Genomic DNA, 23,561 nt, shown 5'->3' on the forward strand with positions numbered 1-23,561 from the left:
CCTTACATCCTTGATAAAAAACTTTACACTATGAAATCTTTGGCAATCGGCGAAGAGCAGCTGATGATTCCTGAAGCTTAGCTGAGCACACTGGCTGGGATAGTGTAGGTGTCGACCACACTGGATGGGGTAATGTAGGTGTCGACCACACTGGCTGGGGTAATGTAGGTGTCGACCACACTGGCTGGGGTAATGTAGGTGTCGACCACACTGGCTGGGGTAGTGTAGATGTCGACCACACTAGCTGGAGATAGTGTACGTAGGTGTCGACCACACTGGCTGGGGTATTGTAGGTGTCGACCACACTGGCTGGGATAGTGTACGTAGGTGTCGACCACACTGGCTGGGGTAGTGTACGTAGGTGTCGACCACACTGGCTGGGGTTGTGTGCGTAGGTGTCGACCACACTGGCAGGGGCATTGTAGGAGTCGACCACACTGACTGGGGTATTGTAGGTGTCGAACACACTGGCTGGGATAGTGTACGTAGGTGTCGACCACACTGGCTGGGGTAGTGTATGTAGGTGTCGACCACACTGGCTGGGGTAGTGTATGTAGGTGTCGACCACACTGGCTGGAGTAGTGTACGTAGGTGTCGACCACACTGGCTGGGGTAGTGTACGTAGGTGTCGACCACACTGGCTGGGGTAGTGTATGTAGGTGTCGACCACACTGGCTGGGGTTGTGTACGTAGGTGTCGACCACACTGGCTGGGGTTGTGTACGTAGGTGTCGACCACACTGGCTGGGGTAGTGTAAGTAGGTGTCGACCTCGCAGATGTTAAGAAGAATCGGTTTACGCGTCTTCCCTCGCCAGAAGGTGGATGTTGGTCGACTGTGCTCGACTCTATATATAGAGTTTGACTGTGTGATGTGTGGTGGTGTTGGTACAACCTCTCATATCCCTCACTCACGGATCACTTGACCAGTATATTGTGTCGTGTTTCTCTTCTCGTCTGTTGGGATACGCGGTATTGTATTTCCAGTTTCATTTCTGTGTCCAGATGATCGCGTGACATTTATTCCAGACATGGGCATGTCCCAGTAAAGCTTGGGGGACAGATCGTCTTTTATTTTTATTTCTTTTTTTTGTCGTGATTTTCAGAAAGATGGAAAAAGATAGATTTTTTCTTTATTTCAAAGTTGTGATGAACGGTTGGGCGTTGTGTGTGTGTGTGTGTGTGTGTGTGTGTGTGTGTGTGTGTGTAATGAGGAGAGCGAGGCACCACACAACACTGGCCGCAGTCAACCATAAAATATCTACAGCTGAGTCAAGTGTCCAGGTCTTTTACCCTACCAGCACCACGCCTGAGGGGACACATCAGGGCTCACTGCCAGCCCTGCAGGGACAACTCAGGGCCCAGTCTAGCCCTGCAGGGACAACTCAGGGCTCAGTCTAGCCCTGCAGGGACAACTCAGGGCTCAGTATCAGCCCTGCAGTGACTGCTCACTGCTCAGTACCAGACATTGGTGAGACATGATATAGAGTGAGGCAGGACACAGGTGAGCAAGACACATCATGAGGCAAGACAGAGAGAAAACAAAACCGTGGGTGAGGCAAGACATAGGGTGAGGCAAAAGCCAGGGTGAGGCAAGACCCAGGGTGAGGCTAGACCCAGGATGAGGCAATACCCAGGGTGAGGCAAGACCCAGGGTGAGGCTAGACCCAGGGTGAGGCAAAACCCAGGGTGATGCGAGACACAGGGTGAGGCAAAAGCCAGGGTGATACATGACCCATGGAAAGGCAAGGCCCAGGGTAATTCAAGACCCATGGTGAGGCAATACCCAGGGTGAGGCAAGACCTAGGGTGAGGCAAGACCTCGGATGAGGCAAGATACACAGTTTCTCCCGCTATAATTTGTTGAAAATTATCTTGTGCGCTGAGTTTCACCAATTTCGGATGGAACGTGAGTGTTAGTAGTAAAATGATATTATATATAGGATGGGCAATAGATAGGGTTGTGCGGAGGAGGGTGGATGTGTTGGAAATGAGATGTTTGAGAACAATATGTGGTGTGAGGTGGTCTGATCGAGTAAGTAATGAAAGGGTAAGAGAGATGTGTGGTAATAAAAAGAGTTAGGTTGAGAGAGCAGAAGAGGGTGTGTTGAAAAGGTTCGGACATATGGAGAGATTGAGTGAGGAAAGATTGGCAAAGAGGATATATGTGTCAGAGGTGGAGGGCACAAGAAGAAGTGGGAGACCAAACTGGAGGTGGAAGGATGGAGTGAAAAAGATTTTGAGTGATCGGGGCCTGGACGTTCAGGAGGGTGAGAGGTGTGCAAGGAGTAGAGTGAATTGGAACGATGTGGTATACTGGGGTGGACGTGCTGTCAATGGACTGAACCAGGGCTTGTGAAGCGTCTGGGGTAAGCCATGGAAAGGTGTGTGGGGCCTGGATGTGGATAATGAGCTGTGGTTTCGGTGCATTACATATGATTCCTAGAGTATGGATGTGAGCGGACGTGGCCTTTTTTGTCTGTTTTCCTGGCGCTTCCTTGCTGACGCAGGGATTGTCGATGCTGTTCCCTGTGGGAAGGGGTGGCGCCGAGAATGGATGAAGGCTAGCAAGTATGAATATGTACATATGTGTGTATGTATGTCTGTGTACATGTATGTATATATGTATGTATATGAGTGGATGGGTCTTTCTTCGTCTGTATCCTGGCGCTACCACACTGACGCGGGAAACGTTGTTCAAGTATAATAGGGGAGAAAGAATACTTCCCACGCATTCCTCACGTTTCGTAGAATGCGACTAAAAGGGATGGGTGCGGAGGGCTAGAAACCCTCCCCTCCTTGTATTTTAACTTTCTAAAAGGGGAAACAGAAGGAGTCACGCGGGGAGTGCTCATCCTCCTCGAAGGCTCAGACTGGGGTGTCTAGATGTGTGTGGATGTAACCAAGATGAGAAAAAAGAAGAGATAGGCAGTATGTTTGATGAAAGGAACCTGGATTTTTGGCTCTGAGAGAAACGAAGCTCAAGGGAAAGGGGAAGAGTGGTTTGGGTATGTCTTGGTGAGTAAAGTCTGAGGTTAGTGAGAGGACAAGAGCAAGGGAAGGAATAGCACTACTCCTGAAAAACGAGTGGTGGGAGTATGTGATAGAGTGTAAGAGAGTAAACTCTAGATTGATATGGGTAAGACTGAAAGTGGATGGAGAGAGATGGGTGATTATTGGTGCATATGCACCTGGGCATGAGAAGAAAGATCATGAGAGGCAAGTGTTTTGGGAGCAGCTGAATGAGTGTGCTAGTGGTTTTGATGCACGAGACCGGGTTATAGGGATGGGTGATTTGAATGCAAAGGTGGCAGTTGAGGGAATAATTGGTGTACATGGGGTGTTCATTGTTGTAAATGGAAATGGTGAAGAGCTTGTAGATTTATGTGCTGAAAAAGGACTGGTGAGTGGGAATACCTGGTTTAAAAAGAGAGATATACATAAGTACACGTATGTAAGTAGGAGAGATGGCCAGAGAGCGTTATTGAATTACGTGTTAATTGATAGGCGCGCGAAAGAGAGACTTTTGGATGTTAATGTGCTGAGAGGTGCAACTAGAGGGATGTCAGTTCATTATCTTGTGGAGGCGAAGGTGAAGATTTGTAGAGGTTTTCAGAAAAGAATAGAGAATGTTGGGGTGAAAAGAGTGGTGAGAGTAAGTGAGCTTGGGAAGGAGACTTGTGTGAGAAAGTACCAGGAGAGACTGAGTACAGAATGGAAAAAGTTGAGAGCAAAGTACGTAAGAGGAGTGGGGGAGGAATGGGATGTATTTAGGGAAGCAGTGATGGCTTGCGCAAAAGATGCTTGTGGCATGAGAAGCGTGTGAGGTGGGCAGATTAGAAAGGGTAGTGAATGGTGGGATGAAGAAGTAAGATTATTAGTGAAAGAGAAGAGAGAGGCATTTGGACGATATTTGCAGGGAAATAATGCAAATCAGTGGGAGAGGTATAAAAGAAAGAGGCAGGAGGTCAAGAGAAAGGTGCAAGAGGTGAAAAAGAGGGCGAGTGAGAGTTGGGGTGAGAGAGTATCATTGAAATTTAGGGAGAATAAAAAGATGTTTTGGAAGGAGGTAAATAAAGTGCATAAGACATAAGACAAGGGAACAAATGGGAACATCAGTGAAGGGGGCTAATGGGGAGGTGATAACAAGTAGTGGTGATATGAGGAGATAGAGTGAGTATTTTGAAGGTTTGTTGAATGTGTTTGATGATAGAGTGGCAGATATAGGGTGTTTTGGTCGAGGTGGTGTGCAAAGTGAGAGGGTTAGAGAGAACGATGTGGTAAACAGAGAAGAGGTAGTAAAAGCTTTGCAGAATATGGAAGCTGTTAAGGCAGGGTTTTGGATGGTATTGCAGTGGAATTTATTAAAAAAGGGGGTGACTGTATTGTTGACTGGTTAATTAGGTTATTTGATATATGTATGACTCATGGTGAGGTGCCTGAGGATTGGCGAAATGCTTGCATAGTGCCATTGTACACAGGCAAAGGGGATAAAGGTGAGTGCTCAAATTACAGAGGTATAAGTTTGTTGAGTATTCCTGGAAAATTATATGGGAGGGTGTTGATTGACAGGCTGAAGGCATGTACAGAGCATCAGACTGGGGAAGAGCAGTGTGGTTTCAGAAGTGGTAGAGGATGTGTGGATCAGGTGTTTGCTTTGAAGAATGTATGTGAGAAATACTTAGAAAAGCAAATGGATTTGTATGTAGCATTTATGGATCTGGAGAAGGCATATGATAGAGTTGATAGAGATGCTCTGTGGAAGGTACTAAGAATATATGGTGTGGGAGACAAGTTGTTGGAAGCATTGAAAAGTTTTTATCGAGGATGTAAGTCATGTGTACGAGTAGGAAGAGAGGAAGGTGATTGGTTCTCAGTGAATGTTGGTTTACGGCAAGGGTGCGTGATGTCTCCATGGTTGTTTAATTTGTTTATGGATGGGGTTGTTAGGGAGGTGAAGGCAAGAGTTTTAGAAAGAGGGGCAAGTATGAAGTCTGTTGTGGATGAGAGAGCTTGGGAAATGAGTCAGTTGTTCGCTGATGATACAGCGCTGGTGGCTGATTCGGGTAAGAAACTGCAGAAGCTGGTGACTGAGTTTGGAAAAGTGTGTGAAAGAAGAAAGCTGAGAGTAAATGTGAATAAGAGCAAGGTTATTGGGTACAGTAGGGTTCAGGGACAAGTCAGTTGGGAGGTAGGTTTAAATGGAGAAAAACTGGAGGAAGTGAAGTGTTTTAGATATCTGGGAGTGGATTTGGCAGCGGATGGAAACATGGAAACGGAAGTGAATCATAGGGTGGGGGAGGGGGGGAAAGTTCTGGGAGCGTTGAAAAATGTGTGGAAGTCGAGAACGCTATCTCGGAAAGCAAAAATGGGTATGTTTGAAGGAATAGTGGGTCCAACAGTGTTATATGGTTGCGAGGCGTGGGCTATAGATACAGTTGTGCGGAGGAGGGTGGATATGTTGGACAATATGTGGCGTGAGGTGGTTTGACCGAGTAAGTAATGAAAGGGTAAGAGAGATGTGTGGTAATAAAAAGAGTGTGGTTGAGGGAGCAGAAGAGGGTGTTTTGAAATGGTTTGGTCACATGGAGAGAATGAGTGAGGAGAGATTGACCAGGAAGATATATGTGTCAGAGGTGGAGGGAACGAGGAGAAATGGGAGACCAAATTGGAGGTGGAAAGTTGGGGTGAAAAAGATTCTTAGTGATCGGGGCCTGAACATGCAGGAGGGTGAAAGGCGTGCAAGGAACAGAATGAATTGGAACGATGTGGTATACCGGGATGGACGCGCTGTCAGTGGATTGGACCAGGGCATGTGAGGCGTCTGGGGTAAACCATGGAAAGTTTTGTGGGGCCTGGATGTGGAAAGGGAGCTGTGGTTTCGGTGCATTATACATGACAGCTAGAAACTGAGTGTGAACGAATGTGGGCTTTGTTGTCTTTTCTTATCGCTACCCTGCGCACATGCGGGGGGAGGGGATTGTCATTGCATGTGTGGCGGGTGGCGACGGGAATGAATAAGGGCAGACAGTGTGAATTATGTACATGTGTATATATGTATATATCTGCGTGTGTGTATATATATGTATACCTTGAGATGTGCGTGTGTGGACGTGTTTGTATATACATGTGCATGTGGGTGGGTTGGGCCAATATTTCGTCTGTTTCCTTGCGCTACCTCGCTAACGAGGGAGACAGCGACAAAGTATAATAAATAGATGAATAAATGACTATATATATATATATATATCCTTGGGGATAGGAGAGAAAGAATACTTCCCAAGCATTTCTCACGTGTCGTAGAAGGCACTAAAGGGGATGGGAGCGGGGGGGCTTGAAACCCTCCCCTCCTTGCATTTTAACTTTCTAAAAGGGGATACAGAGGAAGGTGTTACGCGGGGAGTGCTCATCCTCCTCGAAGGCTCAGATTGGGGTGTCTAAATGTGTGTGGATGCAACCAAGATGATAAAAAAAGAGAGACAGGTAGTATGTTTGAGGAAAGGAACCTAGATGTTTTGGCTGAGTGAAACGAAGCTCAAGGGTAAAGGGGAAGAGTGGTTTGGGAATGTTTTGGGAGTAAAGTCAGGGGTTGGTGAGAGGACAAGAGCAAGGGAGTAGCATTACTCCTGAAACAAGAATTGTGGGAGTATGTGATAGAGTGTAAGGAAGTAAACTCTAGATTGGTATGGGTAAAACTGAAAGTGGATGGAGAGAGATGGGTGATTATTGGTGACTATGCACCTGGGCATGAGAAGAAAGATCATGAGAGACAAGTGTTTTGGGAGCAGCTGAGTGAGTGTGTTTGCAGTTTTGATGCACGAGACCGGGTTATAGTTATGGGTGATTTGAATGCAAAGGTGAGTAATGTGGCAGTTGAGGGAATAATTGGCGTACATGGAGTGTTCAGTGTTGTAAATGGAAATGATGAAGAGCTTGTAGATTTATGTGCTGAAAAAGGACTGGTGATTGGGAATACCTGGTTTGAAAAGAGAGATATACATAAATATACGTATGTAAGTAGGAGAGATGGCCAAAGAGCTTTATTGGATTACGTGTTAATTGATAGGCGCGCGAAAGAGAGACTTTTGGATGTTAATGTGCTGAGAAGTGCAACTGGAGGGATGTCTGATCATTATCTTGTGGAGGCGACGGTGAAGATTTGTAAAGGTTTTCAGAAAAGAAGAGAGAATGTTGGGGTGAAAAGAGTGGTGAGAGTTAGTGAGCTTGGGAAGGAGACTTGTGTGAGGAAGTACCAGGAGAGACTGAGGGCAGAATGGAAAAAGGTGAGAACAAAGGAGGTAAGGGGAGTGGAGGAGGAATGGGATGTATTTAGGGAAGCAGTGATGGCTTGCGCAAAAGATGCTTGTGGCATGAGAAGCGTGGGAGGTAGGTTGACTAGAAAGGGTAGTGAGTGGTGGGATGAAGAAGTAGATCATTAGTGAAAGAGAAGAGAGAGCCAATTGGACTATATTTACAGGGAAATAGTGCACATGACTGGGAGATGTATAAAAGAAAGAGGCAGGAGGTCAAGAGAAAGGTCCAAGAGGTGAAAAAGAGGGCGAATGAGAGTTGGGGTGAGAGAGAATCATTAAATCTTAGGGAGAATAAAAAGATGTTTTGGAAGGAGATAAATAAAGTGCGTAATACAAGAGAACAGATAGGAACATCGCTGAAGGAGGCAAATGGGAAGGTAATAACAAGTAGTGGTGATTTGAGAAGGGAGATGGAGTGAGTATTTTAAAGGTTTGATGAATGTGTTAGATGATAGAGTGGCAGATATAGGGTGTTTTGGTCGAGGTGGTGTGCAAAGTGAGAGGGTTAAGGAGAATGACTTGATAAACAGAAAAGAGGTAGTGAAAGCTTTGCGGAAGATGAAAGCCGGCAAGGTGGTGGGTTTGGATGGTATTGCAGTGGAATCTATTAAAAAAGGGGGTAGCTGTGTTGTTGACTTGTTAGTAAGGATATTTAATGCATGTATGGCTCATGGTGAGATGCCTGAGGGTTGGCGGAATGCATGCATAGTGCCATTGTACAAAGGCAAAGGGGATAAAAGTGAGTGTTCAAATTACAGAGGTATAGGTTTGTTGTGTATTCCTGGGAAATTATATGGGATGGTATTTGATTGAGAAGGTGAAGGCATGTACAGAGCATCAGACTGGGGAAGAGCAGTGTGGTTTCAGAAGTGGTAGAGGATGTGTGGATCAGGTGTTTGCTTTGAAGAATGTATGGAGAAATACTTAGAAAAGCAAATGGATTTGTATGTAGCATTTACGGATCTGGAGAGGGCATATGATAGAGTTGTTAGAGATGCTCTGTGGAAAGTATTAAGAATATATGGTGTGGGAGGCAAGTTGCTAGAATCATTGAAAAGTTTTTATCGAGGATGTAAGGCATGTGAACGAGTAGGAAGAGAGGAAAAAGATTGGTTCTCGGTGAATGTTGGTTTGCGGCAGGGGTGTGTGATGTCTCCATGGTTGTTTGATTTGTTTATGGATAGGGTTGTTAGGGAGGTGAATGCAAGTTTTGGAGGGAAGGGCCAGTATGCAGTCTGTTGTGGATGAGAGGACTTGGGAAGTGAGTCAATTGTTGTTCGCTGATGATACAGCAGTGGTGGCTGATTCGTGTGAGAAACTGCAGAAGCTGTTGACTGAGTTAGGCAAAGTGTGTGAAAGAAGAAAGCTGAGAGTAAATGTGAGTAAGAGCAAGGTTGTCAGGTACAGTAGGTTTGAGGGACAAGTCAATTGGGAGGTTGTTTGTTTTGTTTATCGATGGGGTTGTTAGGGAGGTGAATGCAAGTTTTGGAGGGAAGGGCCAGTATGCAGTCTGTTGTGGATGAGAGGACTGAGGAAGTGAGTCAGTTGTTGTTCGATGATGATACAGCAGTGGTGGCTGATTCGTGTGAGAAACTGCAGAAGCTGGTGACTGAGTTAGGTAAAGTGTGTGAAAGAAGAAAGCTGAGACTAAATATGAATAAGAGCAAGGTTGTCAGGTACAGTAGGTTTGAGGGACAAGTCAATTCGAAGGTAAGTTTGAATAGAGAAAAACTGGAGGAAGTGAACTCTTTTAGATATCTGGGAGTGGATTTGGCAGCGGATGGAACCATGGAAGCGGAAGTGAGTCACAGGGTTGGGGAGGGGGCGAAAGTTCTGGGAGCGTTGAAAAATGTGTGGAAGGCGAGAACATTATCTCGGAAAGCAAAAATGGGTATGTTTGAAGGAATAGTTGTTCCAACTATGTTATATTGTTGCGATAGGGTTGTGCGGAGGAGGGTGGATGTGTTGGAAATGAGATGTTTGAGGACAATATGTGGTGTGAGGTGGTTTGATCGAATTAGTAATGAAAGGGTAAGAGAGATGTATGGTAATAAAAGGAGCGTGGTTGAGAGAGCAGAAGAGGGTGTTTTGAAATGTTTTGGTCACATGGAGAGAATGAGTGAGGAAAGATTGACGTAGAGGATATATGTGTCAGAGGTGGAGGGAACGAGAAGTAGGAATGAAAAAGATTCTTAGTGATCGGGGCCTGAACATGCAGGAGGGTGAAAGGCGTGCATGGAATAGAGTGAATTGGAACGATGTGGTATACCGGGGTGGACGTGCTGTCAATGAATTGAACCAGGGCTTGTGAAGCATCTGGGGTAAATCATGGAAAGTTTTGTGGGGCCTGGATGTGGAAAGGGAGCTGTGGTTTCGGTGCATTATACATGACAACTAGAGACTGAATGTGAACGAATGTGGCCTTTGTTGTCTTTTCCTAGCGCTAGGGGGTTGTCATTTCATGTGTGGTGGGGTGGCGACGGGATTAATAAAGGCAGCAAGGATGAATTATGTACCTGTGTATATATGTATATGTCTGTATATGTAATATATATATATATATATATATATATATATATATATATATATATATATATATATATATATATATATATATGTATACGTTGAAATGTTAGGTATGTATATGTGCGTGTGTGGACCTCTTTGTATATGCATGTATATGTGGGTGGGTTAGGCGATTCTTTCGTTTGTTTCCTTGCGCTGCTCGCTAACGCAGGAGACAGCGACAAATTATGATAAATAAAATGATATATATATATATATGTGTGTGTGTGTGTGTGTGTAGATTTACCCTATATTCTTCCCTTCCTAAAGGCTCTTGCAGACCAGGACTGCGATACTTCCTGTAGCAGGGAAATGTAGCCTCCTTTGTTGTGAGAAGTCCTTTGGCGGGATTGTGCTGCCTCGTCAAAATTGACTTTTCAGTCTCCGTGATACCTTGAGCAGGCGGAGTCCGGTAAAACACACACACACACACACACACACACACACACACACACACACACACACATATATATATATATATATATATATATATATATATATATATATATATATATATATATGTATGTGTGTATGTATGGATTAAATCTTAGACCTCTAAGTAGAACTAAAATGGTCAAGTCAAAAATTTGCCATCGACATTACGTGGGTATGTGCCAAGACATCTTTCCGCCAGATTTCATGAACATTGGCTGAAATATTCCTCATTAATAACAACCCACACATATATCTTTCTGATGTTTTCTAATCCCTGTGAACAGCCGACATTAGTTAAATCACAAATCTGACATACGCGTGGAACAGGGCATGTATAAAAGACATCTTTGCACCAAATTTAATGAACCCGGACTAGAATATGGCCAGGGAATGACATCCTTCCTCAAGATATATATTTTTTCGGTGACATTTGACCTCGGGAGGATAGGAAAAATGACTCGAACCCCGAAATTTATGATGTGTCTTGTGTATGCCAGCAGGCATCGTGTATGCATTTTCTCGTCTGACATCAGACCATGATATACGATTTATGGGTTGTGTGTCCTGCGACCAAGTCAAATCCCTTAGGAAGACATTCAAATCATAAGCAGAAACGAGACCTATAGATTATACGGTGGGTAATTGCCCGTGTGTACTGTACAGCGGGGGAGTTTTTATACTTGTGGAACCCCGTCTCTTGAACTCTCTCTACTGTCGTAAAGTGTTTTTTTAGAAGTGTTGTTTGCTTCTGCATTCACGATTCTTTCCCTTCAGTTTGTTCTATTCATCCAGTCCTAATCACAGAAACACTTCTCTACATCTTTTGTAACAACTTTCATGCTTGAGTTAATGGTTTGTTCTGTCCTTGCATCTCTCGAAGAACTCAGATGTGGACAGGTCAAAGCTTACTCATGTCTCTTCCATGGTGGACGAATTTATGGCCTCCAGCCTCTCACTGTAACTTAGGTTTCTAGATTTTGTGTATCAGTAGTGCTTGTACAGTAGTGGGGGGAGGCGCGTTCAACACTTGTCATCACGTGGACTTTTTTTGGGCCATCTGGTAGCCTTATAAAGCTTGTGTAAACTGGCGACATTTTTACACCGTGTGTCTCCTTGATTAGTTCATTCATCCAGTACTTTCCTAACTATACATCTTGCCCAGATAACCCTATAGCTTGCCCAGGGTCTTGTCATGGCCTCTGGTCTCCTGTGAGGTGATTGTTCATTGTCAACATCGTCCAGCTGACTGAGAAGCTTGGACAATGTAAACAGTTCCCTCCTCTCCTTCGTGTTGGACAGCCCTCAGCCTCTCACTGTAGCTCAGTCCTGTTAATAATTAAGGTACCATCTAGGTCGCTCTCCTCTGGACCTTCACAATAAGGACTTTGTGCTTCTGTAGATGCGGCGTCTAGAGGAGAAATAATCCAGTTTTGTCTTGATGAAATTATAGTAACTTCCCCCAAACATTATATACTTGAATGCGATTGTAATATCTGCCAGCCGAAAAAAAAAATGCCTCTTTCACATTACTACTGATGTATTACAGCTTTGGCGACAGACTAGGCCTCATTCGCTCACAGATTCCTGTAATTTATTTCTTGCAAGGTGATGGCCGAACCGAGGTCCTCTTTCAGTGTCCCATCCTCATCGCTCAGCACGGACTTGGCCTGAATCTGATCATCCATTCACCTGACCAACTTTGGAGTTTGTTCAGGTTCCCTTGTAAGCTGATGCAGTCATCCGTCCTTCCTTACTTCCCCTCGTGACCATAGCGTCATTCACAATGTTTATGCAGAAGTGCAGTCCGTCTGGCGAGTTATTTACAGACATCAAGATTAACAGTGGACCCAAGATTGAGCCTTGTGGCATATCACTTGTGATCCCAGCCTCTTAACTGCGACCCATATTCCTGCGTATAGTTCAAGCCTCGGTATCTGTATGCAGCATTTCACCTCGAATGCGTGATATTGTGAGGAACTACAGTCGAAATTGTGTGTTTTGGCCCTGACCTATAAACCCATGATACCCTTTGGAAAACCTATACCAAAATCTGGGCGTATTGAAGCAAGGGACGTGCCTACCAAATTTTAAGTCAGTTATCCAGCCCTCAAATGAAGGAATGACACAAAATCTTATTTCTTGAAAAGGAAGAGGGAGAAGAAGGAGGAGGAGGAGGAGGAGGAGAAGAGGAGAGAGGAGAAGAAGAAGAAGAAGAAGAAGAAGAAGACATTCAACAAAAACGATATGTAAGATATTAAACTGAGAAATGATGAGCATGGCATAAACCGATGTCAAAACGTAAGTTTTCAAGTGTTACCGGCCGACCAACCCCACACTCTGTGTTACGGGAGGAGTCGATAGCAGGCAGGCAGGCAGGCAGGCGAGGTAGGGAAGGGTGAGAGTTGTTTAGCCGGGAGTCCATGTGCCCTGAGTCGACACACAGTGGACAGTTGATGGATGGAGGATTTGATGATGGTGCTGACGTGTTCGTATCCAGCTTAGTTTATTGTCCACAGTGACAGCGAGAACCCTGGTTAAGCTAACAACCTGGAGGAGGCTGGGGCCTAGTGTTACACGGTAGAGAGTGGGACAGGGTAGGGAGCTTGATGGACGGAACAACCTAGTTGGGACAGGGGCCTAGTGAGACAGTAGGGTGGGACAGGGGCCTAGTGAGACAGTAGGGGTTGGGACAGAGTAAGGAGCTTGGTGGACGGAACATCCTGGTTGGGACAGGGCCCTAGTGAGACAGTAGGGTGTGACAGGGGCCTAGTGAGACAGTAGGGGATGGGACAGGGTAGGGAGCTTGGTGGACGGAACATCCTGGTTGGAACAGGTGGCCTAGTGAGACAGTAAGGTGTGACAGGGGCCTGGTGAGACAGTAGGGTGTGACAGGGGCCTAGTGAGACCGTAGGGGATGGGACAGGGTAGGGAGCTTGGTGGACGGAACATCCTGGTTGGGACAGGGGCCTAGTGAGAGGGAATGGTGGTAGAATCTAGATTATGTTCATGACTGTGATCAAAGTTTGGTTGATGGTGACGTGGTTGGCGAGGATCCAGTTGTGGAGGCAACGCTAGGGAGTCTGACGTCTTGAAGCTACCGAGAAACCTAGTCACCAGGCGAGTGGTGATACTGATGGTCACCAGGCGAGTGGTGATACTGATGGTCACCAGGCGAGTGGTGATACTGATGGTCACCAGGCGAATGATGATACTGATGGTCACCAGGCATGTGGTGATGCTGCTGGTCACCAGGCAAGTGGTGATACTGCTGGTCACCAGGCGAGTGGTGATACTGATGGTCACCAGGCATGTGGTGATACTGCTGGTCACCAGGCGAGTGGTGATACTGATGGTCACCAGGCAAGTGGTGATACTGCTGGTCACCAGGCGAGTGGTGATACTGATGGTCACCAGGCATGTGGTGATACTGATGGTCATCAGGCATGTGGTGATACTGATGGTCATCAGGCATGTGGTGATACTGATGGTCATCAGGCATGTGGTGATACTGATGGCCACCAGGCATGTGGTGATACTGATGGTTACCAGGCATGTGGTGATACTGATGGCCACCAGGCATGTGGTGATACTGATGGTCATCAGGCATGTGGTGATACTGATGGTCACCAGGCGAGTGGTGATACTGATGGTCACCAGGCATGTGGTGATACTGATGGTCATCAGGCATGTGGTGATACTGATGGTCATCAGGCATGTGGTGATACTGATGGTCATCAGGCATGTGGTGATACTGATGGTCACCAGGCGAGTGGTGATACTGATGGTCACCAGGCATGTGGTGATACTGATGGCCACCAGGCATGTGGTGATACTGATGGCCACCAGGCATGTGGTGATACTGATGGTCATCAGGCATGTGGTGATACTGATGGTCACCAGGCGAGTGGTGATACTGATGGTCACCAGGCATGTGGTGATACTGATGGCCACCAGGCATGTGGTGATACTGATGGTCATCAGGCATGTGGTGATACTGATGGTCACCAGGCGAGTGGTGATACTGATGGTCACCACGTGAGTGGTGATACTGCTGGTCACCACGTGAGTGGTGATACTGCTGGTCACCAGGCGAGTGGTGATACTGATGGTCAACAGGCATGTGGTGATACTGATGGTCACCAGGCTTGTGGTGATACTGATGGTTACCAGGCATGTGGTGATACTGATGGCCACCAGGCATGTGGTGATACTGATGGTCATCAGGCATGTGGTGATACTGATGGTCACCAGGCGAGTGGTGATACTGATGGTCACCAGGCATGTGGTGATACTGATGGTCATCAGGCATGTGGTGATACTGATGGTCATCAGGCATGTGGTGATACTGATGGTCATCAGGCATGTGGTGATACTGATGGTCACCAGGCGAGTGGTGATACTGATGGTCACCAGGCATGTGGTGATACTGATGGCCACCAGGCATGTGGTGATACTGATGGCCACCAGGCATGTGGTGATACTGATGGTCATCAGGCATGTGGTGATACTGATGGTCACCAGGCGAGTGGTGATACTGATGGTCACCAGGCATGTGGTGATACTGATGGCCACCAGGCATGTGGTGATACTGATGGTCATCAGGCATGTGGTGATACTGATGGTCACCAGGCGAGTGGTGATACTGATGGTCACCACGTGAGTGGTGATACTGCTGGTCACCACGTGAGTGGTGATACTGCTGGTCACCAGGCGAGTGGTGATACTGATGGTCAACAGGCATGTGGTGATACTGATGGTCACCAGGCTTGTGGTGATACTGATGGTTACCAGGCATGTGGTGATACTGATGGCCACCAGGCATGTGGTGATACTGATGGTCATCAGGCATGTGGTGATACTGATGGTCACCAGGCGAGTGGTGATACTGATGGTCACCAGGCATGTGGTGATACTGATGGTCATCAGGCATGTGGTGATACTGATGGTCATCAGGCATGTGGTGATACTGATGGTCATCAGGCATGTGGTGATACTGATGGTCACCAGGCGAGTGGTGATACTGATGGTCACCAGGCATGTGGTGATACTGATGGCCACCAGGCATGTGGTGATACTGATGGTCATCAGGCATGTGGTGATACTGATGGTCATCAGGCATGTGGTGATACTGATGGTCATCAGGCATGTGGTGATACTGATGGTCACCAGGCATGTGGTGATACTGCTGGTCACCAGGCGAGGGGTGATACCGATGGTCACGAGGCATGTGGTGATACTGATGGTCACCAGGCGAGTGGTGATACTGATGGTCACCAGGCATGTGGTGATACTGCTGGTCACCAGGCGAGTGGTGATACTGATGGTCAACAGGCATGTGGTGATACTGATGGTCACCAGGCTTGTGGTGATACTGCTGGTCACCAGGCATGTGGTGATACTGATGGTCACCAGGCATGTGGTGATACTGATGGTCACCAGGCGAGTGTGACACTGCTGGTCACCAGGCATGTGGTGATACTGATGGTCACCAGGCGAGTGTGACACTGCTGGTCACCAGGCGAGTGATGATACTGATGGTCACCAGGCGAGTGTGACACTGCTGGTCACCAGGCATGTGGTGATACTGATGGTCACCAGGCGAGTGGTGATACTGATGGTCACCAGGCATGTGGTGATACTGATGGTCACCAGGCATGTGGTGAAACTGATGGTCACCAGGCATGTGGTGATACTGCTGGTCACCAGGCATATGGTGATACTGATGGTCACCAGGCATGTGGTGATACTGATGGTCACCAGGCGAGTGTGACACTGCTGGTCACCAGGCATGTGGTGATACTGATGGTCACCAGGCGAGTGGTGATACTGATGGTCACCAGGCATGTGGTGATACTGCTGGTCACCAGGCATCTGGTGATACTGACGGTCACCAGGTGAGTGGTGATACTGCTGATCACCAGGCATGTGGTGATACTGCTGGTCACCAGGCGAGGGGTGATACCGATGGTCACCAGGCATGTGGTGATACTGATGGCCATCAGGCATGTGGTGATACTGCTGGTCACCAGGCATGTGGTGATACCGATGGCCACCAGGTATGTGGTGATACTGCTGGTCACCAGGCGAGTGGTGATACAGATGGTCACCAGGCGAGTGGTGATACTGATGGTCACCAGGCGAGTGGTGATACTGCTGGTCACCAGGCGAGGAGTGATACCGATGGTCACCAGGCATGTGGTGATACTGATGGCCACCAGGCATGTGGTGATACTGATGGTCACCAGGCATGTGGTGATACTGATGGTCACCAGGCATGTGGTGATGCCGATGGTCACCAGGTGTGTGGTGATACTGGTGGTCACCAGGCATGTGGTGATACTGCTGGTCACCAGGCGAGTGGTGATACTGATGGTCACCAGGCGAGGAGTGATACCGATGGTCACCAGGCATGTGGTGATACTGATGGTCACCAGGCATGTGGTGATACTGATGGTCACCAGGCGAGGAGTGATACCGATGGTCACCAGGCATGTGGTGATACTGATGGCCACCAGGCATGTGGTGATGCCGATGGTCACCAGGTGTGTGGTGATACTGATGGTCACCAGGCGAGTGGTGATACAGATGGTCACCAGGCATGTGGTGATACTGATGGCCATCAGGCATGTGGTGATACTGATGGTCACCAGGCATGTGGTGATACCGATGGCCACCAGGTATGTGGTGATACTGCTGGTCACCAGGCGAGTGGTGATACAGATGGTCACCAGGCGAGTGGTGATACAGATGGTCACCAGGCATGTGGTGATACTGCTGGTCACCAGGCATCTGGTGATACTGACGGTCACCAGGTGAGTGGTGATACTGCTGATCACCAGGCATGTGGTGATACTGCTGGTCACCAGGCGAGGGGTGATACCGATGGTCACCAGGCATGTGGTGATACTGATGGCCATCAGGCATGTGGTGATACTGCTGGTCACCAGGCATGTGGTGATACCGATGGCCACCAGGTATGTGGTGATACTGCTGGTCACCAGGCGAGTGGTGATACAGATGGTCACCAGGCGAGTGGTGATACTGATGGTCACCAGGCGAGTGGTGATACTGCTGGTCACCAGGCGAGGAGTGATACCGATGGTCACCAGGCATGTGGTGATACTGATGACCACCAGGCATGTGGTGATGCCGATGGTCACCAGGTGTGTGGTGATACTGGTGGTCACCAGGCATGTGGTGATACTACTGGTCACCAGGCATGTGGTGATACTGATGGTCACTAGGAGAGTGGTGATACTGATGGTCACCAGGCAAGTGGTGATGCCGATGGTCACCAGGCATGTGGTGATACTACTGGTCACCAGGCATGTGGTGATACTGCTGGTCACCAGACACATCAGGTTACGGTGGGTGATGGTGGCCCTTGACCCCCCTCATCCCTAGTGGGTCTGGGAGGCGTTGTGTGCCTCGGTCATATCGACCTGCTGGTGCCGGCCGCTGCCAGACCCCGGAGAGCTGGCCGGGATTATCCTCCTAAGCTGCTCAGCCAGGTGTGTGGCCCCACCTACAAACCAGGTGTGTGGCTTGACCTTTGAGCCCGATATGTGGTCCACCTTCCAGGCAGTTATGTAGGCCCATCAACCAACCAGGTGTGTGGCCTCAACTCTTACCCACATGTGTGGCCTCACCTTTCAACCAGGTATGAGGCACTTCCCTCTCGGCCAAGTGGGAGGCATTCACCTCTCAGTCAGTTGTGTGACGCTCACCTCCTGTTCAGGTGCGTGGCCTCACCTGAACAGGTATATGGCCTCACCTCCTAACCAGGTTTGTGGCCTCATTTGCTGACCAGGTGTGTGGCCTCACTTCCCCGCCATGTTTGCGACCACACCCCTTAGTCAGGTGTACGGTCTCACCTGACCACATGTGTGGCCTCACCTGTTGACCAGTTGTGTGGCCTCACCCCTTGACCAGGTGTGTAGCCTAACTTCCTAGCCAGATGTGTGGCATTACCTTGTGACCAGGTGTGTGGCATAACCTTCCAGCAATGTTTGTGGCCACACCTCTTAGCAAGGTGTGTGGCCTTACCTCGACCAGGTGTGTGGCCACTCCTGACCAAGTGTGTGGTCTCACCTTGTGACCAGGTGTGTGGCATCACCTTCAAGCAGTTTGTGGCCACACCTCTTAGCTAGGTGTGTGACCTTACCTTCAGAAGAGGTGTATGGCCACTCCTCCTGACCAGGTGTGTGGCATCACCTTCCAACCATGTTTTTGGCCACACCTCTTAGCCAGGTATGTGGCCTCATCTTCTGACCAGGTGTGTGGCCACTCCTGATCAGGTGTGTGGCCTCATCTTTCAACCAGGTGTATAGCCACATTTACCATTACCGGTGACCAGTATGTATTGCCAGTAGCTGGCACTAACAGGTATATGTATCTATCCCTGACCTATCCTGACCCTGTCACCCGGGCAGTTCCTTGACCAGCCCCACACACGTGTACCCGAACCTCATCATCACACTGTGAGATTATTTCAAGGTTTCAGTACTGTATATAGTGAAGCGATACTTATGATATTTTGAGAGTCTTTCTAAAGCACAATGGTGGGCACAGAACTTCCAGGTCCTCCTTAATGTTTAACAGTGAAAATACGTAATGTTGTTGTTGTATGGTTAGTGTACCGGAGCACAGAAGGGTATCTGCTCATCTCTAGATATAGACTTTATCACCACTTTCAATTTTTTTTTTAAGGGAATAACCTGACCACTCAAGAACATAGAGCGTTACACGTCAAAAATCAGAGAGCATTTTTCCTCAAGTTGACCATCTCGAAACATATCCTCTCTTTCAAAGGAATGGAAGTGTCATATATTCTTACGACTTTGAGATTAGAATGTATTTGATAAACGAACTTTACTGATGTGAAGCAATGGTACTATAAGGTACTAACAGTGGGGTAACAGGCGGGAGAGATGGGTCCTGGAGATGCGGATAATACCTGAAACTTTACCAGTAAGTAGAGGAGGTGATGCTCCATGTATGCTGTGTGTCCTCGTCCCTCTTCTGTAACGTGTCTCATCGTCTGCTCTGCCAGAACGGACAGAGGCACCAGCAAGTGTCCCTGTAGTCGAACATTGTTAACATTCCCTCACGTTGCTACATGCCAACGCTGGCACACTAGGGTATTGTGGAATAGACAAGGCTGAAGTGTCACTGCTGTTGCTTGGCCATTTGTCATCTCTGTATTTCTTCTCTGAATCAAGAATCTTATTTTCCATTTGATGTATGACGTTAGAGGATATGAAACGACACTTAAATGCTACTTATGTGAGTCACTGGAGATGAATAGTATTAGAACGAAACTTGAGCATAAAACAGAATGTGTCATATCCAAATAGAAGTTATAAGTGACTTTATTTGTTATACTGTGGTGGTTCCTTGTCCCCACAGCCTCACCTCAAAGGTTTTTGGCTTCACATCCTGGCCAGGTGTGTAACTTAGCCTTCCCTCTCAAGGTGTAATGAAGACTGTATTGTCAGGTATTTAACCTTCGATTGATCTTTAATTATGTATGATCACCGACTGGTAAACATAATGTGTTTCAAAACAGTGTTGCTTGATGTTTGATTACTTAGAATATAGTCCATGGAATTAAATATAATTCTGTGTCCACTTATAAATTCGATCTTAGAATGTGTCTTGGTTGGGACATTCTTGTTGATCAAATGTCCCATTTTCCTTTTCTGTAATTCCATGGCATGTATTTCTATTTGGACTTTTGATACGTCTTTAGGATCTAATTTCTGTATCAGTATCATTCTTGACTGGGAAGGAGGACCCAGCCCTGATAGCTGTCAGGGGAATAAGAAGTCAGTTCCTCTTGTGCCAAACTGATGACTGACCCCAAATGGTCCAAGTTCCTTCAGGATGACAGTTTTTTTAAAAGTCATTTCAGCCACACTGTCTTTGAAGGGGTTAAACACAGCTCGGGGAAGTGTGGGTTACTTGAGAGAATATTGTGTCCGGGAGGAGCAAGAACGACGGTGGAAAATGAGACCTGACGAAGGGTAAAGTCAGTTTGAGCTGAAGACGCGGAAGATGGAAGTTATGGAACAGGAGAGAGGCACCGCCAACTGCCACTCAAGAAACGAGAAGAAAATGAAATAAAATAGAGTCAGTTTGAGCTGGAGAAATTGAACTTGAGTCGGGGAAATGTACCGAACGTCAGTTGTGAACTGGAGAAATTGAAGGTGGAAGCTGTGGAACGAGAGAAGCAACGACTGGTGGAGGAACGGCGGGTAGAATCTTCAGAGGACTCAGACTCGAGGGACCAAGAGAGAAGACCAAGACGTGAGGGAACCTTTTATTATGTTACCTAAGACGGTCCGGGGTAGTGAATGCCCTAATTAAGGCCATCTCATTAACTCTATATATTTTCATCCGTTTATAATTACTCCTGAACCAATTTCTATGAAGGAGTCCTGGTGTTACCCAGGACTTCTTGCTGAAGGCTCCGGCAGCCCAAGGCTGCGCTTCGTCCAGTAGCCGAGAAATGCAATCTCCTCAGGAGTGGGAGGTACTTTGACGAGACTTTACTCCCAGTCATACAGCCTCGCTGATGGAGGCTTTTCATTCCCGGTGTAGCCTCTTGCAGGCGGAACCCGGTAACATCTTGACGCCTTCGTAGTCGTCAGCATTAATGACAGGAGATCGATCTGCGTGATGACATATGGATGAAATCATGTGTCAGTAGAAGTTATGGATTTGAACTGAAATCACCGGAGTGCCTTGTATCGATTGGGAGCGGCAGCGCTCACTGTCTGGGTGCTAGTGGACCATTCCTGGCTTCGTGGTCGTCAGAGAGGCGGCAGAAGATCTCATAGATCACAGAGAACTTGGTCAGAGATGGACAGATTATGTCTGGTCAAGGTAGCGAATTAGTTTGAGCTCACTGGTAATCATTTACCTGATCCCGGGTTCGATCCCGAGCACATATGAGTGAAATAGTTCATATCGACTTCATGTGTCACTACATGTTCTAGATTTGTGTGTGACTGTTTGATCGAGTAGGTAGTATAAGGGTAAGAGAGAGGCGTGGTAAGAAGAGTGTGGTCGAGAGAGCAGGATGTGTTGAAATAGTTCAGACATATGGAGAGAATGAGTGAGGAGAAGTGGAGGGGACGAGGAGAAGGGGGAGAGAAGATGGAAGGATGGAGTGAAAAAGATATTGAGCAATCGGGACCTGATCATGCAAGAGGGTGAAAGGCGTGCACGGAATAGAGTAAATTGGAACGATATGGTGTTCTGGGGTCGACGTGCTCTCAATGGACTGAACCAGGGCATGTGAAACATCCGGGGTAAACCATGGAAAGGTCTGTGGGGCCTGGATGTGGATAGGGAGCTGTGGTTTCTGTGCATTACACATGACAGCTAGAGAAAGAATGTGAGCGCTTGTAGCCTCTCTCTATCTGTTCCCGGCGGTACCTCGCTAATGTGGGAAACGGCGCTCAAGTGTGAAAGAATATATATATATATATATATATATATATATATATATATATATATATATATATATATATATATATATATATATATTATATATATACACACACACACACACACACACACACACACATAATATATATAGACCCTATGTTAAGTCAGGTACCCAGTTTATCGACCAACCTCGAGAGGGTGAAAAACATCCGGGCTGGACTGCAAACCGAATACCCCTCCCAGGATTCGAACCCATGCGGGCCCGACCCCGGATGGGCCCGTACATACGTCATGATCTGTAACAGTGACCACTAACACCACAGGTTGTGACCTTTGTTGGGGTCAAGGAACCGTCTCTTCCTTCCTCAACACGAAGACGGAGATGATGGCGACTTAGATATGTATATACTTTTTTCACTTCGATCTGTTTGCCCAGACTGGCAACTGGCCAAGCGGAGAATTAGGTTTTCATTTTTAGTTCCCACTTCAAAGGAGCGGCCCTGGAGGTGTATTCCCTGCTCTTTGAAGAGGAAGTGATTGAATACGACCAGGTAAAAATAAGCTTTTAAAGGAGAGATTTCATTGTAGCGAGGGCGGCTCCTGGCGTACGTTTCTGTGGGTCAGACCCCACCAGCATGGTGAACGAGTACATTAGTCCGCCACAAGGTTAACGAGTTCATTAAACCGCCGGTCAGAATTTTCAGGGTGGGGCAAAATCTGTGTTGGGGTGGTTTAATTTGTCTGTGTTACAACTATTTACATATCTTTTCGGGATTGTTTTCCTGCAGATGTGTGTGAAGGTTCGTTCTACTTCGGCTCACCGTGGAACAGACATTAGAGGTGATGGAGAACTGTGGTGAAGTTCGTGTTGACCGCTACTTCAGCGCAAGACAGCCCTACATCCCTCACCACCACGACAAGGACTTTGATGATGGTGGACCTAGAAAATTACTGTAGATGGTGAAGGACTTAAATGTTTCAAATGTAATTAGGGTGGCCAACGATAGCCTTCAAGATGCCCATCCTAGTGTAGAGGATGGAAGAAATCCTCCCCTGCTTACGCGTGTCTGAAGGTACGTCCCAGGCAGAGATGACGGTGGGAGAATCGGCTGTAGGAGCAGCTGTACCCAACCACAGGAAGGTAAGTTTCTTGCCGACATTTTAGAGTGCAACCACTTAGTGGAGGCGGTCGGTGCGCTAGCAAACATGCCTGTGTTTCGTAGCGTATTGTCTGGGAGGGGTCTTGAAGCGCTTGGAGACGGTATAAACACAGCAGTGATAAGGTAAGACACAGTTAGGTTGACCTATTGTCATATAACCCAAAGTCAGAGTTAGTTTTAAGATCCCGTATTTGACTGTGATAGTTCAGGAAGTATGTGGGAATTCTCCAGTTTACGATGGTGTGCGAGCGAACCCCAAGAGCCGCCAAAGATGCGGGATAGTGTGGAAAATGCAGCGGTAACCAGAGCTGCTGCCTGTACCGGGGCTTTCAGTAAAAGCTGACCATCCCCGAAGCCACGGTGGACTTGAGTCTGAACGCTAAAGGCATGAGGGAGGCCCAAACCCACAACGAAAGACTTTAAGCTCTGGGGAGAGCTCGTTCAGGGAGATCCACCAGACTTTAGAAAAGATAGAAGAAAATTGGTGTTCCACGGAGGGACTCTTCGACTGAGACAGTAACCAAAATCTTGAGTGTAAACAGTTGGTGGTTTCTTGGTAGCTTCAGATAACGCGAGTAGGAAACAACCTGGGTTAAGTGCGATAGGATTTCGCATGGCCAGGGATGGGAGCAAATGTG

At 47.3% G+C, this 23,561-nt stretch overlaps 1 protein-coding gene across 1 annotated transcript in view; it reads left to right on the top strand.

Annotated features, from left to right (window-relative positions):
- LOC139754269 (uncharacterized) overlaps positions 1–23,561 on the top strand; it is a 125,386-nt gene that overhangs the window by 13,945 nt on the left and 87,880 nt on the right. The window contains exon 2 of the mRNA XM_071671641.1: positions 22,552–22,904. Coding sequence (XP_071527742.1) covers positions 22,800–22,904 — 105 coding nt within the window. The 5' untranslated portion in view covers positions 22,552–22,799. The remainder of the gene's footprint in view (positions 1–22,551; positions 22,905–23,561) is intronic.

This window comes from Panulirus ornatus, chromosome 16 (genome assembly GCF_036320965.1).
Source record: "Panulirus ornatus isolate Po-2019 chromosome 16, ASM3632096v1, whole genome shotgun sequence".
Classification (NCBI taxonomy): Eukaryota; Metazoa; Arthropoda; class Malacostraca; order Decapoda; family Palinuridae; genus Panulirus; species Panulirus ornatus.